General features: G+C 37.8%; 1 protein-coding gene across 1 annotated transcript; it reads right to left on the bottom strand.

The window, feature by feature from the left end:
* Positions 1-1,647: 1,647 nt before the first annotated feature.
* Positions 1,648-9,299, bottom strand: LOC142188132 (vasotocin-neurophysin VT). The gene is made up of 3 exons (XM_075261776.1): positions 9,133-9,299; positions 5,306-5,507; positions 1,648-1,930 (listed from the first exon to the last, which is right to left on the bottom strand). The coding sequence occupies exons 1-3, from the start codon at positions 9,250-9,252 to the stop codon at positions 1,764-1,766; spliced, it is 489 nt and encodes a 162-aa protein (XP_075117877.1). The 5' UTR covers positions 9,253-9,299; the 3' UTR covers positions 1,648-1,763.
* Positions 9,300-12,020: the final 2,721 nt, after the last annotated feature.

Raw genomic sequence — 12,020 nt, 5'->3', positions numbered from 1 at the left:
GTTCTTCCAGAAAATGATTACAAGCACAAACTCTTTGGTAATATCTTCATTTATTTTGCTTGCAATGAAAAAACACAAAAGAGAATGAAAAAAAAAGTCAAATCATTGATTATTTTACACAAAACTCCAAAACCGGTGTGGACAGAAGTATTGGCGCCCTCAGCCTAATACTTGGTAGCACAACCTTTAGACACAATAACTGCGCACAACCGCTTCCGCTAACCAGCAATCAGTTTCTTACAAGGCTCTGCTGGAATCTTAGACCATTCTTCTTTGGCAAACTGCTCGCAGTCCCCCCTGAGATGTGAAGGGGGCCTTCTCCAAACTGCCACCAAGAGATCTCTCCCCCTCCCCCACAGGTGTTCTATGGGATTCAGGGCTGGACTCATTGCTGCCACTTTACAAGTCTCCAGGGCTTTCTCTCACCACCATTTTCTAGTGCTGACCTGAAGTGTGTTTTGGGTCCTTGTCCTGCTGGAAGAGCCCTGACCTCTGAGGGAGACCCAGCTTTCTCACACTGGGCCCTACATGATGCTGCACAATGTGTTGGTCGTCTTCAGACTTCATAATGCCATGCACACGGTCAAGCAGTCCAGTGCCAGAGGCAGCAAAGCAACCCCAAAACATCAGGGACCTCCGCCATGTCTGACTGTAGGGGGCGTCTTCTTCTCTTTGAAGGCCTCTTTTTTTCCTGAAAACTCTATGTTGCACACGGTAGACACAGAAACATTCAGGTCTTTGTAGATGGACTTGTAGCCTTGAGATTGCTCATGCTTACTCACAATTTTGCTTCCCAAGTCCTCAGACAGTACTTTGGTCTTCTTTCTTTTCTCCATGCTCAATGTGGTCACACAAGGACACAGGACAGAGGTTGAGTCAACTTTAATCCATTTCAACTGGCTGCAAGTGTGATTTAGTTATTGCCACCACCTGTTAGGTGCCTCAGGTAAGTAACAGGTGCTGTTAATTACACAAATTAGAGAAGCATCACATGATTTTTTTTAAATAGTGCCAATACTTTTGTCCACCCCCTTTTTGTGTTTGCTGTGGAATTATATCCAATTTGGCTAGATAGATAGATAGATAGATAGATAGATAGATAGATAGATAGGAGATAGATAGATAGATAGATAGATAGATAGGAGATAGATAGATAGATAGATAGATAGATAGGAGATAGATAGATAGATAGATAGATAGATAGATAGATAGGAGATAGATAGATAGGAGATAGATAGATAGATAGATAGATAGATAGATAGATAGATAGATAGGAGATAGATAAATAGATAGATAGATAGATAGATAGATAGATAGATAGATAGATAGGAGATCGATAGATAGATAGATAGATAGATAGATAGATAGGATAAAGATAGATAGATAGATAGATAGATAGATAGATAGATAGATAGATAGATAGATAGATACTGTAGAAGATAGATAGATAGATAGATAGATAGATAGATAGATAGATAGATAGATAGATAGATAGGAGATAGATAGAAGATAGATAGATAGATAGATAGATAGATAGATAGATAGATATTCTATGAGTTCTATGAATAGATATCCCACAGAATATATTATATAATAATCACACAGCAGTCACATGACAGTGCAATAAAAGACTTTATTTGCCCTATGTACAATAAACTGTCGGCCATATTAGATTACATTCTTAAATAAAGGGCCGGTGACGCAGCATCCAGCGGGTGACGTCATACATTAAGCACATGAGGTAACGCAGGCGGTGGCGGCGCTCAGTAGAACTGATGTTTGCTTTGCTGTTGTTGTCTGTTGGCCATGTGCATGAGTCTGAGGAGGAGGTCGCTGGTGGAGCCGTCCATCTGGGTCATGTTGTGCTCCGGGGACACTCGTCTCCTCTCACTGTCTTCATCCAGGCAGCTGGAGTCCACAATGCAACTGTCTGCGGGAACACAAGGGAAGATGTGTGAAGTGACAGGTTCTATAGATCAGCAAGTCCTGAGTGATACTCTTCTCACATCCAAAGCTCTACTACATCCAACAAACTCCGCTCTGCTACATATAGCCTTGTAAGTGTACTACATCCAACAAGCTCAGCTCTGCTACATATAGCCTTGTAAGTGTACTACCCAATATAATCTCAGCTCTACTAAGTCTGAACCTGATTGGTTACATGAGGGGGTGATTGTGAAACCAGTCTGTGCAGCACCTAGAGGCAGTCTCATGTACAGCAGGCAGATCTAGTAGTAGTAGACTACAATAATTATGTGTAGTAAAGTTACTATTGTACATGTCATTAGTAATAGTAGTTATAGCAGTAGTAATTACAATAGTGCCAGTATTATTGGTATTAGTAGTAGTGTAGTATTATAATCAGTAGTACTATATAGCGGTACTAATAATGATATATACTATGATAGTAGTTGTAGTTATAGCAGTAGTAATTATTGTAGCAAGTAGTAGTATAATAGTACTATATAGCGGTACTAATAATGATACTATATATGTGTAATAGTATAAGTAGTAATATATTATACAGTAAATATACTTACCGTATTTTCCGGACTATAAGGCGCACATAAAATACTAGAATTTTCTCAGAAATTGCAAGTGCGCCTTATAGTCCAGTGCGCCTTATATATGGATCTGTCCTACCTCTAATGAGAGTTGCAGAAACTCAATTTGAAGCTGTCTCTTCCCCAATACAACTGGTTGGATCCCGGTCGTGCTGTCGCTGGTCTCTCCACCACGCCGAAGTGACTGCTGTATGAATGCTGCACTCTGTGGCACGATGTTAGGACAGCGTCCGGCCATGTTGGCTGCTGGCCACGCCCCCTCGCTGCCTTACGTGTTCTTCACAGCAGTCTGTTGTGTGGGCAGGTCCTGGGCCGCAGCCCCGCCTAGTTTGTGTCACACTGGAGAGCTGGGAGCGCATCATCCCCTGGAGCCGCCGCTGCCCCCGTCCCCTGTGTCTCACACAGAACAGAAGCAGTAGCAGCTCTGGGGGATGTTGCCTTCCCCGCTCTCCAGGCAGCCGCGGGCAGGAGGTCTGTGGGGGTCTGTGCTGAGGGCACCGGCATTACTGGCAGTGGTGTTGGCTCTGTGCTGGGTGCCCGGGCAGTGCTATGAGCCAATCAGAACGTCTGCATCAGAGCAGGCCCCGCCCCTAAGACGTGTTAAGCCCCGCCCAGTTTTGGTAAACTTGTGGGCCCCGCTCACACAGCAGCCCAAGCCTCGGCCCACACAGTAGATAATTTTAAAATGGTCAATTTATAAGTAGCTCAACCCCTATACAAGTGTGAGCACCCCTGCTGTAAATGGTTTGAGCACTACGGCCACCGTATACAGAAGCTGTGATATGTACAGCTCTGTGTGCAGCAGCCCAGTGACATAACTGTGCTTCATTCAATATCCAATGTACAGCGTCTTATAATTCAGCACATCTTATAATCTGGTGCATCCTATAATCGCACCCTATATGGTGCGCCTTATAGTCCGGTGCGCCTTATATATGAACCTAGATGCCTTAGCAGGCATTTTTTGCAGGTGCGCCTTATAGTCCGGTGCGCCTTATAGTCCGAAAAATATGGTACTAGCTGTAGTATATTGGGGGTATTATATTATAAGTAGCAGTAGTAGTATTATATTACTATATAGCGGTACTAATAATGATAAGTACTAGGAGTAGTAATATATTATACATATATATATATATACATATATATATATATATATATATATATATATATATATATTTACTACCAGTAGCTGTAGTATATTGGGGGTATTATATTATAAGTAGCAGTATTAGTATTATATTACTATATAGAGGTACTAATAATGATATATATTATGATAGTAGTTGTAGTTATAGCAGTAGTAATTATTGTAGTAAGTAGTAGTATAATAGTACTATATAGCGGTACTAATAATGATACTATATATATGTAGTAGTATAAGTACTAGGAGTAGTAATATATTATACAGTATATATACTTACTAGCTGTAGTATATTGGGGTATTATATTATAAGTAGCAGTATTAGTATTATATTACTATATAGCGGTACTATTAATGATAAGTACTAGGAGTAGTAATATATTATACAATATATATATTTACTACCAGTAGCTGTAGTATATTGGAGGTATTATATTATAAGTAGCAGTAGTAGTATAATAGTACTATATAGCGGTACTAATAATGATAATTACTAGGAGTAGTAATATATTATACAATATATATATTTACTACCAGTAGCTGTAGTATATTGGAGGTATTACAGTATATTATAAGTAGTAGTAGTATAATAGTACTATATAGCGGTACTAATAATGATAAGTACTAGGAGTAGTAATATATTATACAATATATATATTTACTACCAGTAGCTGTAGTATATTGGAGGTATTATATTATAAGTAGCAGTAGTAGTATAATAGTACTATATAGCGGTACTAATAATGATATATATTATGATAGTAGTTGTAGTTATAGCAGTAGTAATAATCGTAGTAAGTAGTAGTATAATAGTACTATATAGCGGTACTAATAATGATACTATATATGTGTAATAGTATAAGTAGTAATATTATACAGTAAATATACTTACTAGCTGTAGTATATTGGGGGTATTATATTATAAGTAGCAGTAGTAGTATTATATTACTATATAGCGGTACTAATAATGATAAGTACTAGGAGTAGTAATATATTATACTATATATATATATATATATATATATATATATATTTACTACCAGTAGCTGTAGTATATTGGGGGTATTATATTATAAGTAGCAGTATTAGTATTATATTACTATATAGCAGTACTATTTATGATAGTAGTTGTAGTTATAGCAGTAGTAATTATTGTAGTAAGTAATAGTACTGTATAATAGTACTATATAGCGGTACTAATAATGATATTATATGTGTAATAGTATAGGTATAATATATTATACAGTATATATACTTAGTAGCTGTAGTATATTGGGGGTATTATATTATAAGTAGCAGTAGTAGTCAGACAGTAGTCAGGCAGTATATGGATTTCCTTACGTGTACATAACCTTAGGGATGAATGATAAGATAATCTACCCACTGTACATAAATAATAACACTTTGTGGCCTCTTCTAAGAGCAGCTGTAATCTGATACTACTGCGAGGTGACAATCCATCTTGGGAGACCAAGACAGATTCACCAGAGATGATCTAAGTTTGCGTGTTTCTGACCGGGCTCACTTCACCCTCTCTCTGACATATGAATGGCTAAACTTGATGAATTGTCCCATTTTCCTAGGCTGGGTAACTTACCATCACTACAGCATATTCCTGATGCGGCACATCGCCCTCCGCTGCTGCAGGGTTTCCCACCAGCCTCACACGGGGAAGGTAAGTAATTTTCTTCCACACATCGAAGAGTTTCTGGGGTGCCGACATAACATCCTAGATCTTCTCCACAACAGATGTTTGGACCGAAGCAGTTCCCTCTATTTCCCGGCCCACATGGTATACACTGCAAAATAAACCAATCCACTATAGTTACCATAGTCCTGACCCTCACTGCATGTGATTATTAGAACAGTATACTAGCGCTATTATTTATATACACACTATGATGGCACTACTATTAGGATCTGTCAATATATCGGCATCTTATCTGTGTACTGTATGGCAGCATTACTTTAAGTTTTTTATATGGTTTTAGCTGTGTGCACAGTATTGCGGTGTAATTTATGTGTATTGTATAATAGAATTAGCTATCTGTACAGTATAACAGTGTTACTTATGTGTACTATGTAATGGCATCAGTTACATGTACAGTATAGTAGAGCTTTTTATATTTATTCAATAATGGCATTAGTTACATGTACAGTATGGCAGAGTTATTTATGTGTACTATATGATCCCATTAGTTATATGTAAAGTATGGCAGTGTTATTTATATGTAGTCTATGATTCCATTAGTTACATGTACAGTATGGAGGGGTTATTTATGGGTACTCTATGATCCTATTAGTTACACTTACAGTATGGCAGTGTTATTTATGTGTACTCTATGATCCCATTAGTTACATGTATAGTATGGCAGTGTTATTTATGTGTACTCTATGATTCCATTAGTTACATGTACAGTATGTTAGTGTTATTTATCCCTACTTTATAACAGAATTAGTGATGTATACAGTATAGCAGTGTTATTTAGGTGTTCTTTATAATGGTTAAGTGCATAGAATGGCAGTGTTCTTTATATGTACTGTATAATGGAACTAGTTATCTGTACAGTATAATAGTGTTATTTATGTATACTCTGTAATGTATGAAGTTATATGTATAGTATGGTAGTGTTATTTATGTGTACTCTAGTACAGCATTAGTTATCTGAATAGTGTGGTGGTAAAATGTATGTGTACTCTATATTGGCAACAATTTTATGTGCAGTCTGGCAGTGTTATTTATGTGTATTCTATAGTGGCATTATATATGTGTACAGTGTGGCAGCATTATTTCTGTGTGCTTTAATGTCGGTAGTTATGTGCACAATAGGACACTGTATAATAACATTATTTATGTGCACAGTATAAGATTATTATTTATGGTCATGGTATAACATTATAATTTATGTGCACTGTATAACAGCATTACATGTGTTTACAGTATGGCCTTATTGTTTATGTGCCCTGTATCACAGCATTATTTATATGTACAGTGTGGCCTTATTGTTTATGTGCCCTGTATCACAGCATTATTTATATGTACAGTATGGCCTTATTGTTTATGTGCCCTGTATAACAGCATTATTTATATGTACACTATGGCCTTATTGTTTATGTGCCCTGTATCACAGCATTATTTATGTGTACACTATGGCCTTATTGTTTATGTGCCCTGTATCACAGCATTATTTATATGTACAGTGTGGCCTTATTGTTTATGTGCCCTGTATCACAGCATTATTTATGTGTACACTATAGCAGTGTATCGGTATGGTGACATTATATATTTATGTTTTAGGAGCACTTACTGTCTATGGAGTTCGCGCTGACATAGACGGTTGTGGACATGCACAGCTGTGCTCAGTGAGTAAATGCCCCATTACCACATTAAAAAGGAATGAAAACACGGACACTACATGTATGGGAAGTGCTAATGATTCCCAGGGCACACAGCAAGTGCTAGTGATACAAAGCCAATGGGGCCACATCCTGTAACTGGGGCCCCCGCTGGCCATGTTCTCCCCTCATACAGGCAATAAGGGCGATGTCATTACATAATGAAGAAAAACATGTGTTGCAAAACAATAGCAATGCACAGATGTAGCAGAGCTAAATGTGTCAGTGAACTGTTAGTCCTATACCTTGTGATCAGTCACTGTGACACAGCTCTGCTTCATCTGTAACTGCAAATGCAAGTCTGACATTGTCCTGAAATCCTGAATGTGTATATGTAGCAGAGCTAAATGTGTCACTAGCTTCAAGATATTTAAGGTAATGCAATGGGTATTAATTATAAATGGTTTCAAAAATTGTGCAAATGACAAACTCAGCTCATTTGAGGCAGAAATGCAAAGTCTATGATGATCAGTCCACTGTCCGAGGTGCTGAAGTGTCAGAAAATGACAGCTAAAGTCTCTGTAAGACCAGTGAATGATGTAGCAGAGCTAGAGCTGGATACAACCATTACCCTGAGTAATATCTCATAATAGGAGTAGTTCTATGCCGAAATACACATTGTGATATTGTAGCATGCTGAGACAATTGACAAACTCAGCCCTGCTACATCTGTATCAATGTGATATACCTGGTTTTACATAGGACTGCAGCTAGATTTCAAGCTACAAAAATACATTCTTACATAACAAATTCAATGTAATGAAGAGACTATCTAAATCTGCGGATTTACACAGGACTGCGGGTATACCTGCTCACAATTTAGCCGCAAATTTAGCTCTGCTACACCTGTTCACGCCATAGGATATACAGAATAAGAGAATACAACATTAGCCTGCTAATGCCCATAGGATATGAAAATGCAGCGGAGCCGCGTAGTGGAGCTGAGGTTGTCATGTGGCATTTACATAGTGACATCACAATACACATAGTGACATCACAATACACAAGCAAAGCAGCCGCATGCTCAGCTCAGCTACATCTGTACAAGACCTTCACACTTTAGACTGTAATCCAACTACTATAGGTCTTTGGCCGTAGTAAAACCACAAGTCTCAGCATGTTCTTATAGACAAGGGAATGTTGGGTGTTGTAGTTTTGGAACAGCCGGGGATCCACAAGTTGGAGAACACTAGCCTATAGTAACTATCTATTATCTATCTATCTCCTATCTATCTATCTCCTATCTATCTATCTATCTATCTATCTCCTATCTATCTATCTATCTATCTATCTATCTATCTATAATCTATCTATCTATCTATCTATCTATCCCTCTATCTATCTTTCTATCTATCTATCTATCTATCTATCTATCCATCTCCTATCTATCTATCTATCCCTCTATCTATCTATCTATCTATCTATCCATCTCCTATCTATCTATCTATCCATCTATCTATCTATCTATCTATCTATCTATCTATCTATCTATCTCCTATCTATCTCCTATCTATCTATCTATCTATCTATCTATCTATCTATCTATCTATCATCTATCCATCTCCTATCTATCACATATCTATCTTTCTATCTATCGATCCATCTATCTATCTATCTATCTATCTATCTATCTATCTCCTATCTATCTATCTATCTATCTTTCTATCTCCTATCTATCTATCTATCTTTCTTTCTTTCTTTCTTTCTTTCTTTCTTTCTTTCTTTCTATCTATCTATCTATCTGTCTATCTCCTATCTATCTATCTATCTATCTATCTATCTATCTATCTATCTATCATCTATCTATCTATCTATCTATCTATCTATCTATCTATCTATCTCTCATCTATCTATCTCCTATCTATCTATCTATCTATCTCCTATCTATCTATCTATCTATCTATCATCTATCTATCTATCTATCTATCTCTCATCTATCTATCTATCTATCTATCTATCTATCTATCTATCTATCTATCCATCCATCCTTTCCAGTCTCCCCAGTAATAACAGTCAGAGATACTGCACCTGTCGGACTTCTGTGTCGGGGTAGGACCTCTTGCCCCCTCTGGGGCAGTTCTGGATGTAGCATGCTGAGGACAAGGCTAGGAGGCACAGGAAGCAGGCAGGGACGGCAGTGTCAGGCATCCTCAGGGCTGGAGAGGCGGCAGTGATGGGAGGACGCTGGGCTGTGCAGTGCTTGCTGGACCAGTGCTCGACACTTCTGCCTCGGCTCCTTTTTATACTCCATTCATTTATTCTTAATGCCTACGTAATTGTTTGTGTCCTATTGTTGTGCTGCCTGCAGATCCATGCAAACAAGGAGTGACAAGCAATTAGGAGGCGAGCGGGCGACAAGATCACTCATCAGACTCATTACTTACCCCAAGTCTGTGCAGGGGCAAATCTCTACACCTCTGTATCCGAAATACAGGACTGTGTATAGATATGTGATAGAGATGGATGGATGGATGGATGGATAGATAGATAGATAGATAGATAGATAGATAGATAGATAGATAGATAGGAGATAGATAGATAGGAGATAGATAGATAGATAGATAGATAGATAGGAGCTAGATAGATAGATAGATAGATAGATAGATAGATAGATAGATAGATAGATAGGAGATAGATAGATAGATAGATAGATAGATAGATAGATAGATAGATAGGAGATAGATAGATAGATAGATAGATAGATAGATAGATAGATAGGAGATAGATAGATAGATAGATAGATAGATAGGAGATAGATAGATAGATAGATAGATAGATAGATAGGAGATAGATAGATAGATAGATAGATAGATAGGAGATAGATAGATAGATAGATAGATAGATAGATAGATAGGAGATAGATAGATAGATAGATAGATAGATAGGTAGATAGATAGATAGATAGATAGGAGATAGATAGATAGATAGATAGATAGATAGGAGATAGATAGATAGATAGATAGATAGATAGATAGGAGATAGATAGATAGATAGATAGATAGATAGATAGATAGATAGGAGATAGATAGATAGATAGATAGATAGGAGATAGATAGATAGATAGATAGATAGATAGATAGATAGATAGATAGATAGGAAATAGATAGATAGATAGATAGATAGATAGATAGATAGGAGATAGATAGATAGATAGATAGATAGATAGATAGATAGATGATAGATAGATAGATAGATAGATAGATAGATAGATAGGAGATAGATAGATAGATAGATAGATAGATAGATAGATAGATGATAGATAGATAGATAGATAGATAGATAGATAGATAGATAGGAGATAGATAGACAGATAGATAGATGATAGATAGATAGATAGATAGATAGATAGATAGATGATAGATAGATAGATAGATAGATAGATAGATGATAGATAGATAGATAGATAGATAGGAGATAGATAGATAGATAGATAGATAGATAGATAGATAGGAGATAGATAGATAGATAGATAGATAGGAGATAGATAGATAGATAGATAGATAGATAGATAGATAGATAGATAGATCACAGTCCACTCCTTGTCATTCCTCCCCATATCTTTGATGGCCTTTTATTAACAATCCTATCCCGGTTGCTTGTGCACCTTTTTCTTCCATACTTTTTCCATTGATATGCTTAGATACAGCGCTGTGTGAACAGCCATCTTCTTTAGTAATGACCATTATTAGTTTACCCTCCTGGTGTCAGTAACTGCCTTCTGCACATCTGTCATGTCTTCCCCATGGTTGTGTCATCTACTGAACCAAACTAAGGGTAAGTTCACACGGGGTATTTTGGTCAGGATTTTGATGCTGTATCTGCCTCAAGATCCTGACCAAAAAGACGTCTCCCAGTGAAATCAATGGGAGCTGGTCAGTTCTTTTCTCCGGGAGCCGTTTGTTCTCATTCTTCAGGCCGTTTTGCCTCGTGGTTCGGCCTGAGGACACTCCTGACTAGATCCATGCATTGGGCCTAATCCGGAGCGCAGTGCGCGGCTGGATGCTGGTGCAGTGTACCGACTTTCAGTCACGGCTGCCTGTATTTTGGTCTGGAAATGAGGCAGCCTCCGGCTCAGGTTTTGGACCAAAAAGCTCCATCTGAACTTACACTAAATGCTTAGGAAGCCTTTACAGCTGTTTTGGGGGTAATTATTCTGATTTTCTGAGGTAATGACTTTTAGGTTTTCTTTGGCTGTAAGTCATAATCATCAACAATAACAAAAATAAAAAATCGAAAAATGTCTCTCTGTCTGTAATGACTCAATATAATATACGGCTTTCACTTTTTCAATTAAATCATTGATTTTCTAATTTATTGAGAAGCGCCTGTACACACTGCAGCAAACCCTCAGCAGGGAGAAGGTTTCGGCTAGTCCAGCTTTTCAGCCTCTGGATGGATATAGGAATGTCCTCGGCACTGACAGCAAGCAGAGGTGTGACACTATCAGCTGTGGAGATGTATGACGTCGTACTGATCCCTAGGGGGCGCTCCTCACCACATTGCTATAGTCACCCCATGTGACTGTATATCTCTCATTACCTTCATAATTACACATTGTGCTTAGTCCCAGAGTCATTAACTAATTCACTGCTGGTCTATGTCGTGTCACTCACTATAGTGAAGGCTCAGCCTACTCCACCCGTCATCTACAACACAGGACTGGGCTTTATAGAACAATGCTGGCAGCTGGGCGTTACAGGGTTAACAAAAACACCCTAACATTTCCTATTTTCTGAAGCAGATTTTTTCCTCACTAAAAAACTTAGTGTGAATGGACCCTTAGGTGTGCTGTTTTTTCCATTAAAAGGACATTTTCCCATCCATACAAGTTGCTGACAGACCGAATTGTTTTATCTATTGCAAACCCTTTTGCCTGGAGAGACATTTATTCCCTGCAATTTATGGGATGACACCCA

The sequence above is a fragment of the Leptodactylus fuscus genome, chromosome 1 (genome assembly GCF_031893055.1).
Source record: "Leptodactylus fuscus isolate aLepFus1 chromosome 1, aLepFus1.hap2, whole genome shotgun sequence".
Lineage (NCBI taxonomy): Eukaryota > Metazoa > Chordata > Amphibia > Anura > Leptodactylidae > Leptodactylus > Leptodactylus fuscus.
The sequence above is the reverse complement of the archived record's forward strand: the minus strand, read 5'-3'. Positions and strand labels throughout refer to the sequence as shown.

What these genes read in the sequence shown, in the direction of transcription:
- LOC142188132 (XM_075261776.1), bottom strand. Translation starts at nt 9,252, where the DNA reads ATGCCTGACACTGCCGTCCCTGCCTGCTTCCTGTGCCTCCTAGCCTTG. An exon ending in CCGACACAGAAGTCCGACAG is followed by an intron (nt 5,508 to 9,132) that starts GTGCAGTATCTC and finishes TTTATTTTGCAG; the next exon opens with TGTATACCATGTGGGCCGGG. An exon ending in AGGAATATGCTGTAGTGATG is followed by an intron (nt 1,931 to 5,305) that starts GTAAGTTACCCA and finishes GTGTTCCCGCAG; the next exon opens with ACAGTTGCATTGTGGACTCC.